This window comes from Panthera leo, chromosome B4 (genome assembly GCF_018350215.1).
Source record: "Panthera leo isolate Ple1 chromosome B4, P.leo_Ple1_pat1.1, whole genome shotgun sequence".
Taxonomy (NCBI): domain Eukaryota; kingdom Metazoa; phylum Chordata; class Mammalia; order Carnivora; family Felidae; genus Panthera; species Panthera leo.
The window spans coordinates 77,318,582-77,342,184 of record NC_056685.1 but is presented as its reverse complement, the minus strand read 5'-3'; the positions used below and the strand labels follow the sequence as shown (position 1 = coordinate 77,342,184).

Genomic DNA, 23,603 nt, shown 5'->3' with positions numbered 1-23,603 from the left:
TCCCACTAGACAGTGAGCTCCTAGAGGGGTAAGACCTATACTTTTCAGCTGTGTATCTGAAATGTCTGACTTAGTAGACCATCAGTGTTGGAATGAATGTAATTAATTCAGTTGGTGCTGTGATCCTAAACTACCCAAGGCCTGACCTCCCACCACTGTCGCCTCTCCCCCAAGCCCTTGCTTCTCCAAGTATTGTATATCTGGAGATCTGTTGGAGAGAAAGTGTTTCTCAATGTTTTCTTTCTTTCTTTTAATCTCCATTTCTTACCTCTGACCTAGGGTTCCTCTATGGGGTGGAGTTCTCATCACCATTGCAGATACCTTTGTATTTCTCTTTTTGGACAAGTACGGTAAGGAGAGTGGGAATGGAGGGGTCAAAGAATCTACTTTCCATCATGTAGCTGATGGAGAAGTCTGCCTTCTGTGAGCTCACTGCTGCATTTTCCCTTTTAGGCTTACGGAAGCTAGAAGCATTTTTTGGCTTTCTCATCACTATTATGGCCCTCACATTTGGATATGAGGCAAGTATTATAGGCTGTTCGTTAGCTTTTACAACAAAGGAAAGATTTTTTTGCCTTTTATTTACAATCATATAATGCTAGGATGGTTTAGTTGTATCCCATGCATTAACAAAAAGCCAATTCAGTCTAGGCCAGTTTTGAAGGAATAGGATCTGTAGCAAAGGCTAGTCTCCAGGAAGGCCTGCTGGCGCTCCTAGTTCAAAAGTGACTAGATTTTTTAGGACTTCCTAGACTAGACTCTCTGGTTCCAAGTTGGCCATCCCAACAATAGAGCATGCTGGGAGAGGGCTAGGGAGGAAGCAGGGTTATTCCTGGCTGTGAACTTGGAGGGGTTTTACTTATATTGGCTTATACCAACTGCAGCTTGAACTTTCTTTGTATTACAACAGTTAATGAACTCTTAAGGGGTATAGCCGACGTTTCCTGCTTTGTGCCCCAACCCAGCTGCTCCTAGGAATCAGTACCGTTTTATGCAGTAATAGTACCTTTCTGTGTCCAATTGTTTTTTTTAAATATTTATTTATTTTGAGAGAGAGAGAGAGAAAGTGTCCGTGTACACGTGAGCAGGGGAGGGGCAGAAAGAGAGGGAGAGAGAGAATCCCAAGCAAGCTCCACCCACCCTGTCAGCCCAGAGCCCCACTTGGGGCTTGATCTCATGAACCTTAAGATCATGGCCTAAGCCGAAATCAAGAGTTGGATGTTTACCCAACTGAGCCACCTGGGCGCCCCTATGTTCAATTGTTATAAACTGATTTTTGCTTAATGGCCTCACTAAACTTGGAAAAGTGTATCTAATCTGTGAATAGATTATGCAATAGGTTAGTCTAAGGCTTCCAAGAGAAATGCGGAACCAGGAAAAAGTATGTATGGGAAGTATTTATCAATGAGTCTCAGCATACGTTAGTGGCAAACATAAGTGATTTTTAGATAAACATAGGTGAATAGAGGCATGAGTGTGGGTAATCAAGAATTGACTATATTCTTGGGTCTGTCTCCCAGGAGTGATTGTGAAGCTGCTATCAGTGAGGCCCTTAGCAGCTGCTGACTGTTTCTTTAGAATATTAATTACATTCTCCACACATCTACTTTGTATATTTAAAATGTGATGTAAAGTGTCTGGGTACCCCAGTCCTGAATTCTCAGACCTCTGGCAGCAAGCCCCTCTTATGCTTCTTGGTTTCCTAATGGTTCTGTGTTCCTCATTATTCCAGGTAGTTGTTGAAGAAAGTATTATAAGGAACAATGGATGCTGAGTGTTTCCTAGTACTGTGTTACTCCCCCGGTCTCATATCCTAATAGTTGTTATGTTGGCATATAGTATGTTACAGTGAAACCCAGCCAGAGCCAGGTACTCAAGGGCATGTTCCTGCCATCCTGTCCAGGCTGTCACACCCCACAGATCGAGCAGGCTGTGGGCATCGTGGGAGCTGTCATCATGCCACACAATATGTACCTGCATTCTGCCTTAGTCAAGGTGAGCATGGCCCTTATCTCCATGCCCCCCAGGTAGTTGATGGTTCCTTCAGTTGCAAGGGACACACGCATAGTTTAAAACTGTTAGAGCCCTAAAGGAGAGAAGTATTTTTCCACAGTTGGGTGTTTATAAACTCCACACACTCAGACTGTTTTTATCACAAAGATGACCAGAAATAAGCGACCCCACGGAAAAACTGGGACTAAAGTTCTACCTAAAAGGTCCAAAAGTACACCAAGTCTCTTGTGTTTGAATCTCAAAAGTCTGAGTGACCGTGAGGAGATCAGAAGTAAAGTACCCAACAAAGCTTTTCTCAGTCAGTCTTCTACAGTAGTTCGCTGGGAGGTTTCAGAGACCTTTATAATTAAAGTTATTAGGACTGAAAATCAGGTTGTTTTTGTATGTCAGTGGTTCTTCTGGCCACAATAACTGAGAGCTCATAGTCATCATTTCCTGTTTGGGGCATGCCCAACGTTGTCAAAGTGTCACGAAGTTCTTACTCACTTCATGAACTAGGATGTTAAAGTGAGTTTTCTCACATTTCATATGGTCAGTTGTTTTGCCCTCTGCATCTTTCCTCTGACTCCAAACTCATGCAATATTACGTACGAGGAGACTTGTTCTAACTAATTAACGACTACTGCTGTCCTCTCTCTAGTCCAGACAGGTAAACCGAGCCAATAAGCAGGAGGTACGAGAAGCTAATAAGTACTTTTTCATTGAATCCTGCATTGCTCTCTTTGTTTCCTTCATCATCAACGTCTTTGTCGTCTCCGTCTTTGCCGAAGCATTTTTTGAAAAAACCAACGACCAGGTGGTGAGTAAGCCAGGGTCGTGAATGGTAGTGAATGTGAGGATAAGTGAAGGAGTGGGGTAGGCAGAATGACAGTGACTTGAAGCTCAGGGGAAACAGATCTCCAACCTCAGGGCTGCCCCCTAATCACTGCAGTAGTTAGGGTCTGGAGTCTGGGGGCAGACTAAGCCTAGACCCATTTTTCCCATCTTTTGGCACAGAAGAGAGCTTGCCTCAGATTAAAGATTGCCTCATGTTGCTGTTAGTGGCTTCGTGTCAGTTTGGCTCTTTGTCATCCCCTTTTGTTTCCTGTTTATCAACTGCCAGCCTGCTTGCCAGTCCTGCCATTTGGTGATGAGGACAAGTGGGGAGGAGTCAACAAACAGAAAACAGAAACCGCCTAAGATACACTCTTTGGCATTTTTTTTTTCTCACTCTTTTGCATTTTGAATTCTCTGTCGTCTTGATTCCTGATTGCCTGTCTATAGGAACTCAGACTTCTGGCTCTGCTTTGACTCAGGAGTCCTCTCCTGTTTCTTAGGGGTCCTCTCCTCCTGTCATCGCTTAAAGTGAGCCAGCATTCACGTATTACCATGCACACTCTTCACTCGGTAAATATTTTTGATGGCATGGGGGTGTAGAAAGATTATGGAAGAAGACCACACGTGACATTGGTGCCAGTCTCTGCTCCCTTTACAACCTGTATCCGGTGTCTTACCTCCACCCTAGGTCTCATAGATGACTTGAGTATGACGTGTAGTTTGTGATTTGCTGGAGAGTTCTTCTGATCTGGTCCTTGCCTCAAAAATAAAAGTTGCTCCTAAACTGCTTGCATTCCAGGTTGCAGTCTGTAGAAATGCCAGCAGTCCGCACACTAGCCTCTTTCCTGACGATAACTCGACACTGGCTGTGGACATCTACAAAGGGGTAAACCTATTCAGATCTGTGATGATTGCTCCTGAATCAATATTCTTGGAATAGTATCTGGTCTTTTCTGTGGGTTCACTTCAGAACTGAATATATCTTCTCCGGAGTGCCATTTATTTCAGAGGTCTAGAAGTCAGACAAGCATTTTTGGATTACATGGGAGGGAATAGAGGATAAGCTGAAAGATAAAGATGAACAGTATCAGCCATTCCCAGAGTTATGCTGGTAGTATATTGTTTTATAGGATTTTTAAAAATTTCTTTTTAAAGTTTTTTATTTAGAGGCAGAGAGTGCGTGCGAGTGAGCAGGGGAGAGGCAGAGAGAGGGGGTTGGGGACAGAGGCTCTGCACTGATAGTGGCAAGCCTGACATGGGGCTCAAACTCACAAACCGCGAGATCATGAAGCTAAAGTTGGATGCCCAACCGACTGAACCACCCAGGCACCCCTTTTTATAGGATATTTATTGGGGGAGACTGAAGAAAGTGTTTCTGATGAAGTATTCTTTATTGGGACCTCTCAGTCCCTTTTATGTTGGTTACATTACGAACCTCCAAGAGTAGAACACATAGCTTATGTAGCACTTCCCAAATTTATTTGACCTTTTTCTTCACTCCTGTTGTTATCTTCTAGAATAGTGTGTTAAGTAATATAATTTGAGAAATGTGGTATAGACTTTTTTTTTTTTCTCACATATTTAAAATCTATGTTGAAGACGAAGCCTTTAAGAACTTGGAGAAGAGGTAGAGGAATGAAGGAATATCCAGGAAAATTTAGGTTGAGGGCCTCTGAAGTGAGGACAGGTCCTGAGTGTAGCTTCTGGGGTAGTTCCCAGCACAGCACTTGGTGTAGATTGGTACATAGGAAGGAAGAGGGAGAAATGCTGCAGAGGAATTCTGTTTTGGGTGTTGTCTAAGCAGATCATTGACACAAACATCTTTCTTCCCTGCTTCTCCCAGGGTGTTGTACTGGGATGTTACTTTGGGCCTGCTGCACTCTACATCTGGGCAGTGGGGATCCTGGCTGCAGGGCAGAGCTCTACCATGACAGGAACCTATTCTGGCCAGTTCGTCATGGAGGTATGTGCTGTTGTGACTGGTATACATTAGAGGAAGAAAACATTGTCCTTTTGTTACTTCTTCTTACTCCCATGTTTCTAAGGGCTTCCCAGACCTCTCTCTGTTTCCTATTCTAGACATTCATCCTGCTGTGTTTTCTTCCAGGGATTCCTGAACCTAAAGTGGTCACGCTTTGCCCGAGTGATTCTGACCCGCTCTATTGCCATCATCCCCACTCTGCTTGTTGCCATCTTCCAGGATGTAGAGCATCTAACAGGGATGAATGACTTCCTGAATGTTCTGCAGAGCTTACAGGTAAGGAAGGAGCTGAGGAAACTCCCATTCCATTTAATCAGGCAGCATTGTATATTGCTGTCCCTAGGTACTGAGTGTATAGGGCTGGGTGCTGGGGGAAATTGAGAGGAAGAAAGAGGCAGAGTCTTGGTCTGCAGTAAATGTATGGAATCCCGGTATCTAAAAACCTTTTAGGGATGCCTGGGTGGTTCATTCGGTTAAGCATCCAACTCTTGACTTGAACTCAGGTCATGATATCACCGTTCATGGACTTGAGCCCCTAGTCAAGCTCTGTGCTGATAGCGCAGAGCCTGATTGGGATTCTCTGTCTCCCTCTCCCTCTGCGCCTCCCCCACTTGCTCTCAAAAATAAACAAACAAACAAACAAAAATAAATAAATAAATGCATAAATGAAAGCTTTTAGGGTCCCTGGGTGGTACAGTCAGTGAAGCGTCAGACTCTTAACCTCAGCTCAGGTCACGATCTCACAATTCATGAGTTTGAGCCCTGCATCTGGCTCTGCACTGACAGTGCAGATCTTGCTTGAGATTCTGTCTCTTCTTCTCTCTGCCCCTCCCCCGTTTATATTCTCTCTCTCTCTCTCTCTCTCTCTCTCTCTCTCTCTCCTCTCTCTCTTTCTCTCTTTCTCTCTCAAATGAATTTTAAAACATTCTTTTAAATAAAATCTTTTGGACATGGTTTGGTTTTAAAAGCTTGTTGAATGGGAATTATCTGCTATAATTACGTACAGAGTATAAAATTATTGTTTCTTAATCCAAGCAAACATTAAATAATAAATAACATAGGACATTGCTAGGTCCTGTGGAGGTTAAGAAGACAAGGAAGATAACAAATGTTTTTAAGGACTCAAAGGATGATGATCGATGCTAAGTTAATGATGCCTCTACAGATTTCAACGTAATGCATGAGCATGTTGGGATGACAGGAATAATTTCTCATGGGGCAGATGAAGCAGGGTGTGTGTTTCCCTCTTGCTAACAGTGCTGGGTAATATGAGTATCTCCAGTAGTCCTGTCTGATCTTTGTTCTTTCTTTTCCAGCTTCCCTTTGCTCTCATACCCATCCTCACATTTACGAGCTTGCGGCCAGTAATGAGTGACTTTGCCAATGGAATGTGAGTGTACTTCTCTCAGTTCCCCCAAAATATGTGGGGAAATGGTATCTGCATCCAACAGGCCAGTCAGAAAATGAGTCATATGGGGAACCACATGCTTTGAGAGGTGATTCCTAGAGGTGCCCCTCAATCTTTGGCTTAGAAAATGGAGACTCTGAATGTAGTAAAAGAAGGCAAGCAATTTTTCATTTTTGGGGAGAGAAAGGTCAGCTCTTAGGGTTTTATTCTTCAGCTGCAGCCACTGAAGCTGCCTTAATTTCATGTTAAATGATCTTAATGAGAAAGGCATAAACTAATACCTTTTATATGCATCTTTAAAGAGTGTGGGGCATTTGAAATTGTCTGTTGCACCTCTAGGAACTCTGGGCTTGTTGCATTTTTAGGGCTTGTTGCATTTTTAGGGACTTAAATATCAGGGATTATTTGATAGTATTTCCCCCACCTCTTTCTCCCTACTGGTGTCTATTTGGCTCATTTAATTGGGACATAATAAGACAATTTTCAGTTCATTTTGAAATGCCTCTTAACTCCTGTCCTGTCTGCCCCACAAGACCGAGTGTCCTTTTCTGCTTACAGATAGGTTGGACTATTCCACCAATGATTGCTGATTCTTTTACAGAGGCTGGAGGATTGCAGGCGGGATCTTGGTCCTTATCGTCTGTTCCATCAACATGTACTTTGTCATGGTTTATGTCCAGGAACTAGGGCATGTGGCATTGTATGTGGTAGCTGCTGTGGTCAGTGTGGCTTATCTGAGCTTTGTGTTATACTTGGTAAGTCCATTCAGGAGGGAGTAGGGGTATTTGTATCAGAGTTGGTATCAGCTCAGTTGGGGCTTACTGATACCAAAATGAAAGGACTCAAAAGAGCACATAGCCTTCTTATCTCCAGGTTACTGGAACAGTTTACATGAAATTGTTAATAACGTCAGCTGTGGTTAAACAATATTTTTAACCATAAAATTTAGACTCCTAAGAGCTGTCCTGTCACTTCTGCTGGTTTCCATTCTTAGTAATTCCTAATAAGAGAGTGTACTGTGTTTGAGGAATTAAAAGAAGAGCAGTATAGAAAGTAGAGGGCAGTACGAGATGGGGTTGGTGAGATGTCAGAGCTTTGGGGCAGGATACACGTGAGTTCACGGCCCTGCTCAGCTCTGCCATTTAATAACTGTCTCGTGAAGAAGTAACAGTGATACTCGCTCATTGAATTACTCTAGAGTGATTTAAAAATGATGGTTATGAAATCGTAACTACATAGAAAATGAATACAGAGTAATGTGTTCCGAGATAATCAAGTTCCTTCTCAAAAGTCTAGGGTAGATTATGTGAACATGATGATAGTTATGTTCGGATGGTACCATCTTGGGGGTGCCTGGGTGGCTCAGTCTTAAGCGTCCAATTTCGGCTCAGGTCATGATCTCATGGTTCATGAGGTCAAGCCCTGAGTCGGGCTGTTTACTGTCAGCATAGAGCCTGGAGCCTGCTTCAGATTCTGTGTCCCTCTCTCTCTCTCTGCTCATCCCCCACTTGCATCCCCCCCCTCAAAAATAAATAAACATTAAAAAAAAGATGGTACCATCATAGATACATTCTTTTCTCTATTTCCCAAATGTTCTGTCACGTTACTTATAGTAATGGAAATAGTTCTAGCAACAAAAACAACAAATCCACCTCCCTGTTCCATACAGGTTTCTCTGAAAAATTCATGTTTGGAGGAATTTAGGGGCAGCAGAATTTATACCATATCTGCTGAGAGAATGGTTAAGGACAGAGGCTGGAAACCCTATCTTTTGAACATTTAACTAATCCCCATGCCAGTGTTTGCCACAGGTTAGGTACTAGATTGAGAAAAACGCTTTAGTGACTATTGAAAAATTATGTCCTGGATTGATACAGCTTTTCTTTTTTTTCTCCCCAGTAAACCTGGGGCACACTAGGATTATGCTGAGCCTATGTTCTAGGGATTTACTCTAAGGAAATCCAAGTAATTGAACGTGTCTTTGACAGGAAATATTTTAAAAATTCACCGTAGAAGTTAAAGGAATCTTTCCTTCCTGCAAATTGTGTATGAAGGGTCCGAGTTGTCCTCAGTCACCCTGAGACTGTCGAGATTGTTGAAGACCCATTTTAAGGCTGAGGGCTGATTCCAGGGTGGGTTACTGCTGTGAAGCCCCCAAAAGCATGACGTCGTAGAGCAGTTCAGGATACTATTCCATTTGTATTAGTTTGTCCTTCATTCCCTCCGCCTCCACCTTCATCATGAGGAATGGGTCTTCAGGGAACTCCCAGTCGGATGAAAGAAACAAACGACAAAAAGCGGTAGGAGCAGGGAGCTCAGTATTGAAAATAGTATGCAAGAAAACGTTGCCGAGGAAGGCAAACTCCAGGATGTTTTGAAGGGGGTGTGGGGTTGGGAGAATGACTTTGTGCAACCTTGGTGGTAGGAGATGAGCAAAGCTGGATATGCAAGGAAGAGAGCAGGTTTGTGTCTGAGCAGTGAGGCGTGAGCAGTCATGGTGGGTAAGAGGGCTCTTCAGAGGGGCTGGTGAATGATGGCCATGCTTTATCTTTCAGGGTTGGCAATGTTTGATTGCACTGGGCATGTCCTTCCTGGACTGTGGGCACACGGTAAGCATCTCTAAAGTCCTGCTGACCGAAGAAGCCACCGGTGGCTATACTAAGTAAACACTGGATCAGTCTGTCTGTCCTCCACAGGTAGCCATCAGAGCCAGTGTGTTTCTATGGTTTACTGTGTGAACATAGACAAAAGTATGTGCTGTTGCACAGACTTCATTTAAGACTCAACTGTTTGTTGGGAAAGACTTTGTTTCAATATATGTTTGAAAGATGGAATTTTTTTTCTTCCTGACCTCCTAACCTGGGAACTGGATTAGATAGGATCTTTGAAAAGCTGACATTTGCTGCTATCATTCCAACACTAAAATTTTAAGTAGCTGCCTAAGGGCCAGCTTGTTTTATCCTTTTGAGAGAGAATCCTGTAGGCATGATTCTTAACTAGGCTGTGTGTTTAAAAAAAAAAAAAAATTGGAAAATGTAATAAATTTTTCTTAATACAAATTATAGAATGGGTATGCAGGTTTTGTTTATCAAAAGATTCTGGATTTTAAGAGGCTGAGAAATACTTTTCTTATCCATACCCTTTCAGTTACTTTACTTATTAAAAAAAAAACAACTCACCTAAGGTGGTGTCATCCATATTAAATATAAAATTGTGAAACATCTCTACCTCTTTCAGGTTCAGGATTCTTTTAACTTCTTTCCACTTTAAATTTTTGGTGGAAGTTAAGAGGGATGAGAAAGCATAAATTTAGAAGGTGATAAATGAACAAATAGCAAAGCTGACATGCAGGTGGTGGTTATTAATCACCTTGGAACATCACTGAGCAGATTTTCCTCAGAGATGGAAAGCTTATCAGGAATTTCTTGGGAGTTCTGATTTCCATAAGTTTCATCTTAGTACCGAGCTTTCCCGTTGATACTTCCTCTTTGAGTGCATACAGTTGTAAAACCTTCACCTTCCTCATCCAGGAAGTTGGTTATAGAAAAAGATGGTAGCATTTATGAACTGACGTTCTCATGAGATTTTGGAATGGGGAGAAAAGACTTAAAGGAAAAGAAGAGCCATCTGTTTTATTCCTAAAAGCCATCTCCTACCAGAATTGTCACGTTTTTCCGAAGCATGCCCAAGACCACTTGCGAGGCAATCTCAGGAGCTGTGGACCTAACTGTTGCAAAGCTCTTTCTCTCTCCCTCAGCAAGTCAGTAGGTATCACTGTGGTTGCAGAGTTCTCTCAGCAAGGTTGCGCTGGGCTACCTCTCTTCAGCCATTCCCTCAGAGGGAAAAATTTTGAGACCAGATGGTGGAGCTTTGGAGTCAGAGGAAATGGGTCCCTTCAGCATGAAGCTGCTGCTCTTCAGCCACTTCTGATACTTTTACATGTGGAGCCTGAGATTGTGTGATTATATCAAATCAAATCACATTTGTCTGGTGGAGATAAATAATCAAGTCTTTTATAGCCATTGACTTGGTGAGAACAGTAACGGGAATGGCATTGAAGGACTTCTCGTTTTTTGGAGCTTTCCTTCTGGAGTCCTGGTTGATTGATATTATGTATTCATCTCAGCCCCTGAAAGCATTATTGCTCATATTTTGCACACAGTCAAAAGCACAGACTGGATGGATTGTTTTTCATAAGGCATTAAGGATAAACTACTGTTTCACTGACCATACCTTCTCTTAGTCCCTCAAGTAATATCTGACAGGATCATGAAAGACAAATTTCCCCAACTGTTCCTCCTCACATCTTCCCCTCTCCCTATCGTCATGCCTGGTCATAAGGGCACTCTGTGAAGATGTTGGAGACTGACATCTTTATCTCTCATCTGGCTGTGCTAGGTGAAGGCAAAATTGACAAGAAAAATTCTTTGTAAAGACAGTACAGTGACACTTCCCTTTGCCCTGAGTCTGGTGGGCCCAGTCAGTCTCAGATTCACAATATGTATTTAGAAGTTCAAGTAAAGCTGCTTATTTTCTTTTTTAAAGTTTTATTTATGACTGACGATGATGGAAAATTTCTTCCCACTTAAGTGGCATTTTATAATACTATGTGTGGAGTGTTTTACAGTGTTAAAAGCACTCCCAAACCATATTCCATTTGATCCTCTTAGAGAGAGAGTGTCCTTTAGCCAGTACTCTGGGTGCAATAAACAATGCTTATGAAGTCTTCCGGTGCCAGCATGTGCAGTGTGTGTGTGTGTGCGTGGAATGTTAAGGATATACAATTGTACCTTATGTAAATCCGTCCTTGTTCTCCAGAAATGTGACATGAAATAATTGTGCTGGTACAGCATCTTGGGAATTCATAGGGATGGGGACGAGCTGTAGTTTGGCTCCTGTGAGGTCCTGCTAGTCGTATTCCAAGTGGTGACAACTGAGCTGTTAGTGACCACTTAACAGTATGTAAACTTGGTTTGTAATTAAAAATTTTTTCTTTTTCCTGTTTGGTTTCCTGGGTATTTTTTTTCACCTGGAAAATATTTAACTTCTGAAATACTGAAACATCAGCTGCCACCTGGATTGACATATTAAGCCCACAGTGTTAGTGATTTTCTCTTGTGAAGGGATGGAGGTATAAATAGCTTTAGTCCCTAGAAGACTTGATGAACTGCAGACAGCAAACACGAATATCAATCTACCCACTTAGTCACATACTGTTTGTCTTGCTGTTGCTAAAGGTCACATCATTGCCTTATTTAAACTCGAAAAAAAATTATCATTCAGCCTTTCTTTGCTCTAAGCTGAACATTTTTCTGTCCGTAGTCTTGTTTCACCGTTGGAATAGGCTTTTATATTCCATGTATGCTGCCCATAAAAAGTATAAGTGTTTGAAAAGAGAAACCAAAATTGTTTAGCTTAAAAATTGAAAGCATTTTGGTGGAACGGATATAAACGGAAACATTGGCGCCATTTAATGAAAACAAAGACGAAGCTCAGGCCTAATAAACTACTAGCCCTGTCACCATACAAATGACAGGAAAATCTAAGTGAACACTTGATTTATTCCAAGATTGTCACTTGAACTTCATTTTCCCTTTCTCTGTCATAAGCTTTTCTGCCTGTCTTATAGGAGCTGAATACTGTAACACCATAGAAGTAATCTGAGAATTCTGTTCTCCATGTTGTCCTTCCTCGTTTAGCTCTCCCTTCTTCTCTTGGGTTTACTTTCCAAACTAGAATAGGATGCAGTAGTTGGAAGATCCTGATTTGAGACATTTCTTTTAGCTCTGCCCTCTGGAATGCTTTCTACTCCTTTATTCGATAGGTAGGGCCAATGAATCTAAATGTGTCAGCTTCTCTTGGCACCTTAGCTTATGAAGGTTAAAAACGGCTGACACTGACCCCCATGTGCTCATCCTGGTCTGAGCACTCCTAGGACCTCATTCAGTTGTTACAACAAGAGGATCGGCCTCTACGTCGATGAGGCAGCTGGAAGGCCAAAAAGTAAAGTTAACTTCCTCGAATCACATCAGTGGTAAATGAGCAGCTGGCATGTCAACTTGAATAGCTAAACCCCAGAGTCCACGTTGCCATTACCGAACTGTCCTGTGTAATACGTAGTACACTCTTCATGCCAGGTTAAGACGCCAAGCTTTGGTGTCTGGCATTACAGGGACACGTCAGAGCATCTCGCTTAATACTCTGATTAGTGAGAGATTTGTACTCAGCCAACTGACAGACTAATTTTGCTTGGCCTGTGTTAAATTTGGAACAACTTTGAATGCTTTTTGGTGGGCACAGAAGGCGGACAGGGCCCTCTCTGATCCTACCCCAGGAGTAGCTAAGAACTATGAAGCTTACTCACTTATTTGCATTACCTCTCTGCCCCTGTGACAGCAGTTAGCCTATTCCTGTGCCGTTCCGCGCCACTTCTCAGTGTCTCCCAACAATATGACAGACTCCTCCAGTGAAGGAACCCTAACAAGTCCTCTAAGAGTCTGGGGATCACAGGACTAATAAGGCAACTCTTGCTTATTACGTAATGAGGAAGCCCACCAGCTCAGCTCTCTTGTGAAAAGGCAGCAATGAATTTATAGTGTATCTGACAGTTGCTCTTGGTTACTAAAACCTGAAATGGAAGACCCTGAAATGAATAAGGAGGCTTGTCTGAAGAGCTGTTTTCTGCCCTAAGGCCAGTGTTAGTAATTTCCTAGCTCACTATGCCTAGAATAATTTTATTTGGGGGTTCATTTGGTGTCCACGGGGTCATCAGAAGCTTGTGAGGTATACAGGGCAATTTGTAATGTGTTAAAAAATTCTGTTTGTCGAGGTGCCTGGGTGGCTCAGTCAGTTAAGCATCCGACTCTTGATCTCAGCTCAGGTCATGATCTCACGGTTCGTGGGCTCGAGCCCTGCAACCAGTTCTATACTGAGAATGCAGAACCTGCTTGGGATTCTCTCTCTCTGCCTCTATAAATGAACAAACAAACATACATTAAAAAATAAACATTAAAAAAATCATATTTGTTGAAGACTAACACAGCATATCAGCATACTTGGCATTTTCAAATGTAGCATTTATTCCCATTTTACAAATAAGTAGGATAAGGCTCCAAAAAGGATACATGAACTTGCTCAAGGTCACAGGAAGCGGCAGAGTTGGAGCTTGAACTCGACTCTGGTGCCTTTTCCACTGTGCTATAATAGGAATATTTTCCTCCTGTGGATTCATAGTCTACATTCTGCCTTAACTCACAGGTTGTTGATGCCAAGGGGTGATAACATTCCTAAAGCCCTAAGTAATAACAGTAGGGCTAAAGTGAGATTCAGTGATTATCTCACGATGGTATGCAGAGGAGAGAAAAAGAGTAAACGACAACTTCAAAGATCTCAACACAATCCATAGGGATTCATGTTTCCAGGAAGGTGGTTTGGCAATTGTTGTTGTTGGTTTTTTTTCCATGTTATTTATTTTGGAGAGAGCAGAGGATAGGGGCAGAGGAAGAGAGAGAGAGAGAGAGAGAGAGAGAGAGAGAGAGAGAGAGAGAGAATCTCAAGCAGGTTCCACACTCAGCATGGAGCCCAAAACGGGGCTTGACCCCACGATGCTGGGATCATGACCTGAGCCGAAATTAAGAGTCTGACGCTTCTCCAAGTGAGCCACCCAGGCGCCCCAGCAATGTGTTTTGATAGCAGTCCAAGTGATTTGATTCAGCCTGACAAACTTTTGCGACTCAGGTCATCTCCCTGTCACTCTTAGCACGTGCTATTTTCTTTTTTTTTTAGGGGAAGAATTGGCTCAGGTGCCAGAAGATCATGGGGCCTGGATATTGGGTTTAGGAGTTAGAGTGAGCTCAAGAGTTAGAATTAGTATTTGATTCTAGTATTTATTTGAATTACTTAGAGCTTATTTGATTTCTAAAACACAGTACTAGAATACAAAAGTGCTCAGAGTGTTTGCTCTCATCCTTGTCGCCAGCAAGCACCCCTCTGGAACAAGTGTGTCACAAGAATAGTCAAAGTGCAGATTTCATGAGGGCACTTGGCATTATCTCAGTTCTTAACTATTTCATTCAGCTCCAAGCTAGTATTTTATGTAAACCGTTTCTGTAAGCCATTTCTTTTCGGAAGTAAAAATCCATATAGCAGTACTGAAAAAAGGCTGCTGATTATAGGTGCGCATGTGCCAGTTTCAGTATTTAAATACTCGTAAATCAGGGCTGCCTGGGTGGCTCAGTTGGCTAAGCGCCTGACTTCCATTCAGGTCATGATCAGTTTGTGAGTTTGAGCCCCGCATCTGGCTCTCCAGCTCTCCGGCTCTCTGCTGTCAGCATGGAGCTCACTTCAGATCCTCTGTCCCCATCTCTGCCTCTCCCCTTCCCCCGCTCACGTGTGCACTCCCTCTGTCTCTCGGAAATAGACATAAAAAAATAATAACAAATACTTGCACATCAGTCTAACCCTGTTTCATTTTTTTGTCCTTAGTACCATCTGGGACTGACAGCTCAGCCTGAACTCTACCTTCTCAACACCGTGGATGCTGACTCACTTGTGTCTAGATGACTGACAGCCTGAGAGACTGTTTAAGAACCACTTTGTCTTAGTCCTTTTGTGCCAGGTGTCCTGTTAACATATCTCTGTTAGTTCAGAGGTGAGTTTTGTTCAGATGTTTTGAACAAAAGTCAAAGATTTCCTCATGGGAAGGGTGTTAAAAGCTGCCAGCTCTAAGTGTAGGACAGAGACCCACCCACCTCACGATGGTCCTACAGTAACCAGAGTGACATGATTGGCCCATGGTGGCCACACACCCCTATGGGCTTGTGTCTTGACCTCTGGAATTTAAAAAATATATATGTGTATATATTTATGTAAACCTGAACATGTCAGTTTGGGTAGAGTTTTAAGGTTATGTGAAATTGATAGGTCTTTCTTATTTTTTTAAAAGCTATAGATAAATCAGATATTTGTTTTCTCTGGGTCACAAGTGAGAGAGGAAAGGGAGTAATGCTCTTTTTCGGAATGATCTGGTCAAATTGACTTGCCTTTTAAAGTGACACTTGACTATGGCTAGTTAAATTCGATTTCAGTTTTAACCAGACCCTTAGCGACTACTGACTAGCAGCACATCATTTCTAAAGGAAACAGTTCTTTTCAGCAGATTTATCCTGGTTATATTGTGTGCTTTGCAATTATTATTCTTTGTTGCTTTTCTTGAAATCTTGTCAGAGGTATGGTGGTATTTCCCAAAGAGCTTAATACCTCATCAGAAGATTCAGAAACCATACTCGAACCAATGATCAGTTTTCCATGTGACATCATAACTCAGCCCATTCTAGCATTCAAGCTTTAGGTATAAAAAGAAGAACCTTCTAACATTTAACTTTGTAAGTCCCAAACAGAAAATGATGGAGGTTACTTGTTTTCTTTCTAACGTTTGTAGAGTTCTACCATGTCTTTTCTTCCCATTTTTCCCCACTAAAACTCCACAGACACCATTTCTAGGTCCAAAGTCTATTTCCAGGAATGGTTAATATTTCTAGTGTTGAATTTCCTTGAATGCTAAGCATTTTATTTAAGATATTTATATCAAGTAATACGAGAGCAGAACTAGACCAGGACATGGACGACTAGTTCTCATGTCATAAACTGCCTGCCTACATGTGGGTGATAGACTTTTTTTGACCCCTCTTCTTAACCAGGACTTTTTTCTTTAAGATTTTTATAATAAAAAAAGTTAATATTTAAAAATTGGAAAAATGTTGCATAATTATCTGATTGAAAAGAAGATTGGCCACACTGGGCTTACATTCCTGCATGGAATTGCAGTTGGCTGGAACTGGATGGTGGCTAGTCCGTTTTAATGGACTTCAGGGTGGCACACACTTCTTCGATTCGTTTCCTTCTAGCCCCAAAGACATTGAGTTTGCAAACCCTGCAGCTTTTGTATGACTTTGAGCATCATTTTCCTCTTTCAGCTTAAAAGTGAAATATCTGACCTCTCTGTCTTATTTATTTTATTTTATTTTATTTTATTTTATTTTATTTATTTTTTTCAATATATGAAATTTATTGTCAAATTGGTTTCCATACAACACCCAGTGCTGATCCCAACAAGTGCCCTCCTCAATACCCATCACCCCCCCTCCCCTCCCTCCCACCCCCCGTCAACCCTCAGTTCTCAGTTTTTTTTTTTTTTTAATTTTTTTTTCAACGTTTTTTATTTATTTTTGGGACAGAGCGAGACAGAGCATGAACGGGGGAGGGGCAGAGAGAGAGGGAGACACAGAATCGGAAACAGGCTCCAGGCTCCGAGCCATCAGCCCAGAGCCTGACGCGGGGCTCGAACTCACGGACCGCGAGATCGTGACCGGGCTGAAGTCGGACGCTTAACCGACTGCGCCACCCAGGCGCCCCTGTTCTCAGTTTTTAAGAGTCTCTTATGCTTTGGCTCTCGTCCACTCTAACCTCTTTTTTTTTTTTTTTTTTCCTTCCCCTCCCCCATGGGTTTCTGTTAAGTTTCTCAGGATCACTCTGTCTTATTTTAAAAGTTAGTATTTTTTCAGTAAGACTTTTTAAAATTCCAGACATTGTTTATCTTCACTTATACAGACTTGGTTCTCTAAGTGGCAGGGAGTTGTCTAAGGTAATACTTTTTAAAAATTCTCTTATTTCTATTTCAGAGGCCCTTGAAACTTCTGGTAAGAGTAGCATTTGTAGGTTAGAGTCCTTCTGATCTTAAAAATGAAATTGAATTAACATCAGTTATCAGCTTTCATTTGAAAAAGAGATTTCTTTTTTGAGAGAGAGAGGGAGAGCATGAGCACACACGCACATACAGGGGAGGGGTGGGGGGGGGAGAGGGAGAGAGAGAGAGAGAGAGAGAGAGAGAGAGAGAGAGAGAATCTTAAGCAGGCTCCATGCCCATTGCGTAGACTGCTGTGGGGCTTGATCTCATGACCCTTGAGATCATGACCTGAGCCAAAACCAAGAGTGGATGCTTAACTGACTGAGCCACCCAGGTGCCCTGAAAAAGAGATTTTTTAAATGAGTTTCAGTATTTTAGATTTTTTTAAGACATTTTATTTATTTAAGTAATCTCTACACCCAACATGGACTTGAACTCATGACCCCAAGATCAAGAGTCACATGCTGTTTGACTGAGCCAGTCAGCTGCCCCACAGTATTTTATATTCTTTATACACAGATAGCAACTCTAGATGAACCAATTTGGATTTTCCTGCCTCTCTTGGAAATTCATTTTCTCAGGTAGTTAGTTTCATGACCAGAGAGTGTTAGGAGAAAGAAGAAAAAGGTTACAAAATTCTGTTTTGCCACTCATAAAAAGATGAAGTGCTTGGTTATACAGAGACTAAGTACTTGGGGGAGTCTAGCTCTCATCTCCATCCTATGGCTGTACATTAATGGACTGGAGTTTACAAAAGCTTTTAAGTTTGGGGTGCCTGGCCCACTCAGTCGGTAGAACATGCAACTCTTGATCTCAGGTTGTGAGTTCAAGCCCCATGTTGGTGTGGAAGCTACTTAAAATAAAAATAAATTGAAAAAAATGTTTATAAATTTATCCATCAAGTCATACAACTCCTGTAATCTGAAAAGTTGATAAACTGAGTCACACCAAAATCAGTAGAAGAGACTGATTTCTAAAGAATGAGTCTTGGGTAAACTTTTTTTCTAAGTTAGAACTTTTAATCATTCTCTAATTTATATTTACAAATCTGGATTTTATATTATATGCTTTTATAGCTATTAACATATTCAATTGTAAGAGAAACCTAGAAGCATACACTCACTCAGTTCCTCAGGTTTAACATTATGGAGTCAATTTATAAGAGGATGCTCTGACAATGAATATCCAGAATGTCAAAAAAATACAACTAAATAATAGTTACTGGGCAGCTGCTGCTACATAACCACATGTCCACCTAATATAAAAGGCAGTCAGTCAGTTTTGGTTCAGGTCATGATCTCACAGTTCATGGGTTCGAGCCCCATGTTGGGCTCTGTACTGACAGCTCAGAGCCTGAAGCCTGCTTGGGATTCTGTGTCTCCCTCTCTCTCTGCCCTCCCTGCTTGTGCTCCGTCTCTCAAAAATATATAAATGTTGAAAAAAAATTTTTTTAATTAAAAAAAATAAAAGGCAGAGCATATTGAGGCAAATGAAATAGTTTAGCAAGTGAGGCATCAGGGGTTTCAGTAGTTAATGAAAAAAGCCTTCTCAACTTTAAACATTATGATATCAAGCCTCCAAAGTTTTGCCCCAGAAGTGTTGTCTTCATTCGGGTACTGTATTTCACCTATATGTAGGGTCCCTGCAGTGACCCCCTCTTCTTAACCCAAGCTAAAGTGGATAAATGAGCATCCTGCTTCTTTTCTACACAGATGATTTTACACGTTAATTTAAATACAGTTTGTGAGTTCTCATGCATAGCTATTCTTGGTGAATAAATACTTTGCATTTCTGTTTCAAGCAATAAATATATTCAGCTGTCAGTAAAATTACAAAATTCTGGAACCTGTTGGGTGTTATGAAAAAAGCCCATTTCTAATTAAACACTTAAGTCTATTTTTAATGCAGAGTATACATTGAGAGAATGGAATCTTTCCAGGACCCTGAATAGAAGTACTTCTCCATTGTGGAATCAACACGAAGGGTGACATTTCTATGCCTGCTGTTCTCAATCTCCCTGACCTCCATGCAACATATTAGATCCAGCTGCAGGACTATTTAGTGGAATAAAGTCGTTGGATTCTTGCCTTGCCTATTTTCCCCAGAGGACAGTGTTGCCCAAAATATATATACTTGTTGGTGGAACTAGGAGAGCCCCATGACAGGTACAAATGACAATTTTAAAAATAATTGCCTGTGCCAATTAATACACAGAACAGTGGGGGTTAATGCCTAGACTGCAGACTTAATTTCAGATATTCCGACATTGTTTCTTTTCCCAAATACTAGACTTCACCTTCCTTTCAGATGAACTCTCCACCGTAGGAGACATCAAAGAAAAGGAAGTAACCACCACAGATAATTTTATAATGCATTCTTGATTTTTTTTCAGTGAATGCTTTTTTCATTTGTTTGTTTCTGGTTTTGCTTTTTTTTTTTTTTCCCCCTTTCTCCCCAGGCTTGGAGTCTTAGAAGGTAGATCTGAGTCACAGATGTAATGACTTCAACAGTATAGTTAATTTTTTAGAACCTTAGGGCAGTTGTAGAGGAGTTTCAGGTCACAGGTGTAATTAACATTTAATGTCTGTTTTGATTTCTGTGTTTTCGAGTGTCATACCAGATTAGCAATAGCACTGGACTAATTCCTTTCACCCCTACAGTTGTCATCTGGGGAAAAGGGATTTTTTTTTTTTAGCAATTCACCTTTGTACTCCTAGAAATGCTTTCAAGTATAAAAATGAATACATAGACCTTTAAATGTTAAACATTTATGTTTGTGGCAAAATAGTCAAATTTTGAGATAAGAGCGAAGCACACAATGGTAAACCAAATTTAAATAACAACATGGCCATTCTCCTCTGATGTAATTGTTTCCCATTCTCAAAAGGAATTTATGAAAGCTTTAATTAACTTGCCCTATTTGGAGAGAATTAAACAATGAATGGAGCATCATTTTTTTTTAAGGTTTATTTATTTATTTTGAGAGAGAGAGAGTGAGCAGAGGAGGGACAGCAAGAGAGAGACACACACACACAGAATCCGAAACAGGCTCCAGGCTCTGAGCTGTCAGCCCAGAGCCCGACGTGGGGCTTGAACCCACAAACTGCGAGATCATGACCTGAGCTGAAGTTGGACACTTAACCGACTGAGCCACCCAGGCTAGACCATCACATTTAATACAGATATAGATAATTTTTCGGTAGCCATTATATAACTAACTCCTAATTTTCAGATTGGTTTGACGTAATATAGATTATTTTTTGCCACTAACTAGAAAATAAAAATTCTAAAAGTCAGAAAATCATGTCCTAGGTTCTGAAAGACAACAAGGATATTTTTGAGTTGACTATGACTCTTGATTTGGAAATCAACATAAACAATTGAGACTTGCTATACAAGGCTATGCGAATCCTGTCTCATACTTTTGCAGTATAGTTTACTACATACTGAAAATTTATTCTTCAGAATAAATAGTTTTCAGAAGCCTTCTTGTCTTGTATGTATGTAGCTTCATTTTTTGGACACATTGAAGAATCGAGGTCTAATGTAATCCTTATACATAGAATAGAGAACACCTAGAAACAAAAAGATAGACATCAATACGGTATCTATGGGAAACAAACACTGAATTTATTGTATTCTGCTTGTATTTTTCCAAAACTGTCCCTCAGTTTAGGTGCCTTTTTTTTTTTTTTTAAGTGACCTCTACACCCAATGATGGGTTTGAACTCACAACACCAAGATCAAGAGTCACATGCTCTACTGACTAAGCCAGCCAGGGGCCCCGTTATCCCTTAATTTAAAAACAAACAAATGCCTTCCATCTCACTAACTTCTGGCTTAGATTATATAAGTGGCTCCAGAAAAAGAAGCCCAAAAAAGTCAGAGCCCATTAAGATCAGTACAAATCTAAATCTGAATTTATAATGTTACTATGTCATCCTAAAATTTGAATTTTAAAATATTGGTGAAAAAGAGAGAGTGGGGAGATTTGGCTAGATAATAAAATAGAAATAATAGACACCTCAACTTAGCAAACCTCTATTCAGTGTCTGGTTGTGCTCAGCATCTCAAGAGAAGCAAAACTGCTTCTAGGGGATTACAGTCTAGTGGGTAAATTAGCTGTGAGTTTAGGCAGATGACATAGATGTGGGTCTTTCACCAGGATGAGGTCCTAGGGCCATGCAGAAAAGGGTAAGGAGTCAGGGGAAATAGCGTGTGGAATAGAGTGCTTTCGTTGAATTGTGGGGATGTCAGCAAATGTTCATACCCAAAGCAAGTTAAGGAGTCCGCTCAGCTCCCATTCCCACCCGTATCAATTATCAAGGCTTCAGATATCTAGTAGATTGTCTAATCTAAATCCTCCATTTTCTTCTGCTTTCTTACACCTCTTGTTAGTATCTTCAAAGAGCGCACAGAGAATAAGGGGTCAGTAAGTTAGTTGTTCTCATCTCAACATGGTAGCCACGTGAGGCAGCTGTCTGCACAATTTTCTAACGAAACAGGAGTGTAACTATCATAGATGCATAAGATCCAAGGCAAAAATATGCCTACCTGAATCATTGTCGTATCTAGGGAAATAACATTCTCCAATGCAGAGAGACTTCTAGAACTCATTTCCCTATGCTTATTAGACACAGATAATTCTTACCTCATGCCTACCTTTTAAATGTTGGTGTTCCCTGGAGTTCCAATCTCAACTCTTTTGTCGCCTCACTCATACCTGTTGCTTCACTGGTAAGCAAGTTATTAGATCTCTCTTCTGAACATGAGACTTATATTCATTATACTATACGTGGCATTTCCACATACATGGGTAGGTGGCTGCCAGACTTTTAAATTGTGCACAAATCAGTAATTTGAGCTTGCTCCTCAAAATGTTCATTTATTTATAAACTTATATAAATGTACTATTGGCCAGTGTGTCTATTAGTAAAGCTTTTTGGTTTTTTAATTTTTTTAATTTTTATTTAATTTTTTTTTTTATGTTTATTTATTTTTGAGAGAGACAGAGACAGAATGTGAGTGGGTTGGGGCAGAGAGAGAGGGAGGCACAGAATCTGAAGCAGGCTGCAGGCTCCAAGCTCTCAGCACAGAGCCTGACACGGGGCTCGAACTCACGAGGTGTGAGATCATGACCTGAGCCAAAGTCGGACGCTCAATCGACTGAGCCACCCAGGCGCCCCAAAGCTTTTTGTTTTTAAGATAGAAATATATTCTTCCTACATACCCACGGATCTCCTTCTACATCTCTTAGGGTATGAGTACTCTAATTTAGAGACATCTGCCACAGGTACCTCAGTCGGTATAATATAGAATTAAGAGTTCAGGCCCTGGAGTAGAGGGCCCCCGTGATTGTGAGCAAGAAAGTTTTCCTCTCTAAGCCTCAATTTCCTTATCTGTAAATGGGATTATAACAGTACCTACTTCATAGGGTATTGTTTAATAAAGACTTTGGTCTTCGTCCACAGTTCCTGGCATAGAGCTTCTAAAATGCTTGGAATTTACCAGGTATGGGAGTATCTTTGTTATTCATGAGCCTCTTGGATCATACCGGAGTTTACGTTAATGGTGTGATCCATGGTGGGCTCCTAGATAACTTCAGGATATGGCTAGTCATGCCAGGAAGACCAACTATGTGACTAGACCTCCAGGAGGGGAACAGGACTGGAGACTGAGTTGTGTCATAGGGCCAGTGATTCAATCAATGGTGCCTACGTAACGAAGCCACAATAAAAACTCTGGGTACTGAAGCTCCGTAGAGTCTCTTGGTTGGTAAACACACTGATGTGCTGGAAGGGTGGCATTCCACAGGGAGAGGGTACAGAAGCTTTGAGTTTGGGACCCTCCCAGACCTATACCCTATGTGTTTCAATTGGGCTGCTTCTGATCTGTATACTTTATAATAAAACTGTAATTGTAAGTATAGAGCTTTCCTGAGTTCACAAGTTGTTCTAGTGAAATATCAAACCTGAAGGAGTCTTGGGAACCCCTGAATTTGTCGCTAGTTGGTCAGAAGGGCAGGTGGCCTGGGAACCCCCAATGGCTGGTGTCTGAAGTAACAGCAGTCCCTTCAGGAACCATGTCCTTAAACCTGTGGCATCTAAGGTGAGCTGCAGTGGTTGGCGTCAGTATTGAATTGTATTACAGTACACCAGGTGGTGTAAAGAGGTATTTATTAGGATTAAGTCACTATATTGTACACCTGAAACTAACATAACACTGTATGTTATACTGGAATGAAAATAATAATAATATAAAGTTTACTTACAAAAAAAGGTTAAGTGAGGTAGTGATATATAAAGCAATTAGAGTGGGTTCCACATCATAAACACTCATTAACTATTAGCTATTATTGTTTTGTCCAGTACTTACTGGACTTACTCTCCTACCAACCCTGTTCTGCTTCATTTTTTACATTAGTGAAAGGCCCATCTTATATCGGATTGCCCAAACCAGAAACCTAGGAATCATCCTGGACTCCTCCTTCCTTCCTTTTCCCACGCACTTAGTTGCTGAGTCCTCAATGTTTGTAGACTCCATCTCCTCCCGTTTTCACCATTACTGCTTTAATTCAGACCCAGTTCATCATCTCATTGGCCTCTCTGTCTTTATTTTCTCCCCTCCTTTGCCAGTCATCTCTAATCATTTTCTTTTTCCTTTTCACATTTTTTTCATGGTGAAATATAATATGCATGGAA

The 23,603-nt window shown here is 41.2% G+C and overlaps 2 protein-coding genes across 14 annotated transcripts in view; one reads left to right on the top strand and one right to left on the bottom strand.

Moving 5' to 3' along the window:
- SLC11A2 (solute carrier family 11 member 2) overlaps window positions 1-23,603 on the top strand; it is a 63,935-nt gene that overhangs the window by 35,833 nt on the left and 4,499 nt on the right. For 9 of the 12 annotated variants that reach the window (XM_042946528.1, XM_042946536.1, XM_042946538.1 and 6 more), the window contains 11 exons: window positions 280-350; window positions 454-521; window positions 1,840-1,995; window positions 2,654-2,812; window positions 3,629-3,715; window positions 4,673-4,792; window positions 4,937-5,086; window positions 6,127-6,200; window positions 6,820-6,973; window positions 8,774-8,827; window positions 14,703-16,214. In XM_042946528.1, coding sequence (XP_042802462.1) covers window positions 280-350; window positions 454-521; window positions 1,840-1,995; window positions 2,654-2,812; window positions 3,629-3,715; window positions 4,673-4,792; window positions 4,937-5,086; window positions 6,127-6,200; window positions 6,820-6,973; window positions 8,774-8,827; window positions 14,703-14,780 — 1,171 coding nt within the window. In that variant the 3' untranslated portion in view covers window positions 14,781-16,214. Of the gene's footprint in view, window positions 1-279; window positions 351-453; window positions 522-1,839; window positions 1,996-2,653; window positions 2,813-3,628; window positions 3,716-4,672; window positions 4,793-4,936; window positions 5,087-6,126; window positions 6,201-6,819; window positions 6,974-8,773; window positions 11,218-14,702; window positions 16,215-18,810; window positions 19,898-23,603 lie in introns of those variants that run through there. The other 3 variants (XR_006204840.1, XR_006204841.1, XM_042946529.1) reach the window with 3 other exon arrangements.
- LOC122224549 (methyltransferase-like protein 7A) overlaps window positions 19,999-23,603 on the bottom strand; it is a 39,642-nt gene continuing 36,037 nt past the window's right edge. For both annotated transcript variants that reach the window (XM_042946542.1, XM_042946539.1), the window contains exon 4: window positions 19,999-20,477. In XM_042946542.1, coding sequence (XP_042802476.1) covers window positions 20,413-20,477 — 65 coding nt within the window. In that variant the 3' untranslated portion in view covers window positions 19,999-20,412. The remainder of the gene's footprint in view (window positions 20,478-23,603) is intronic.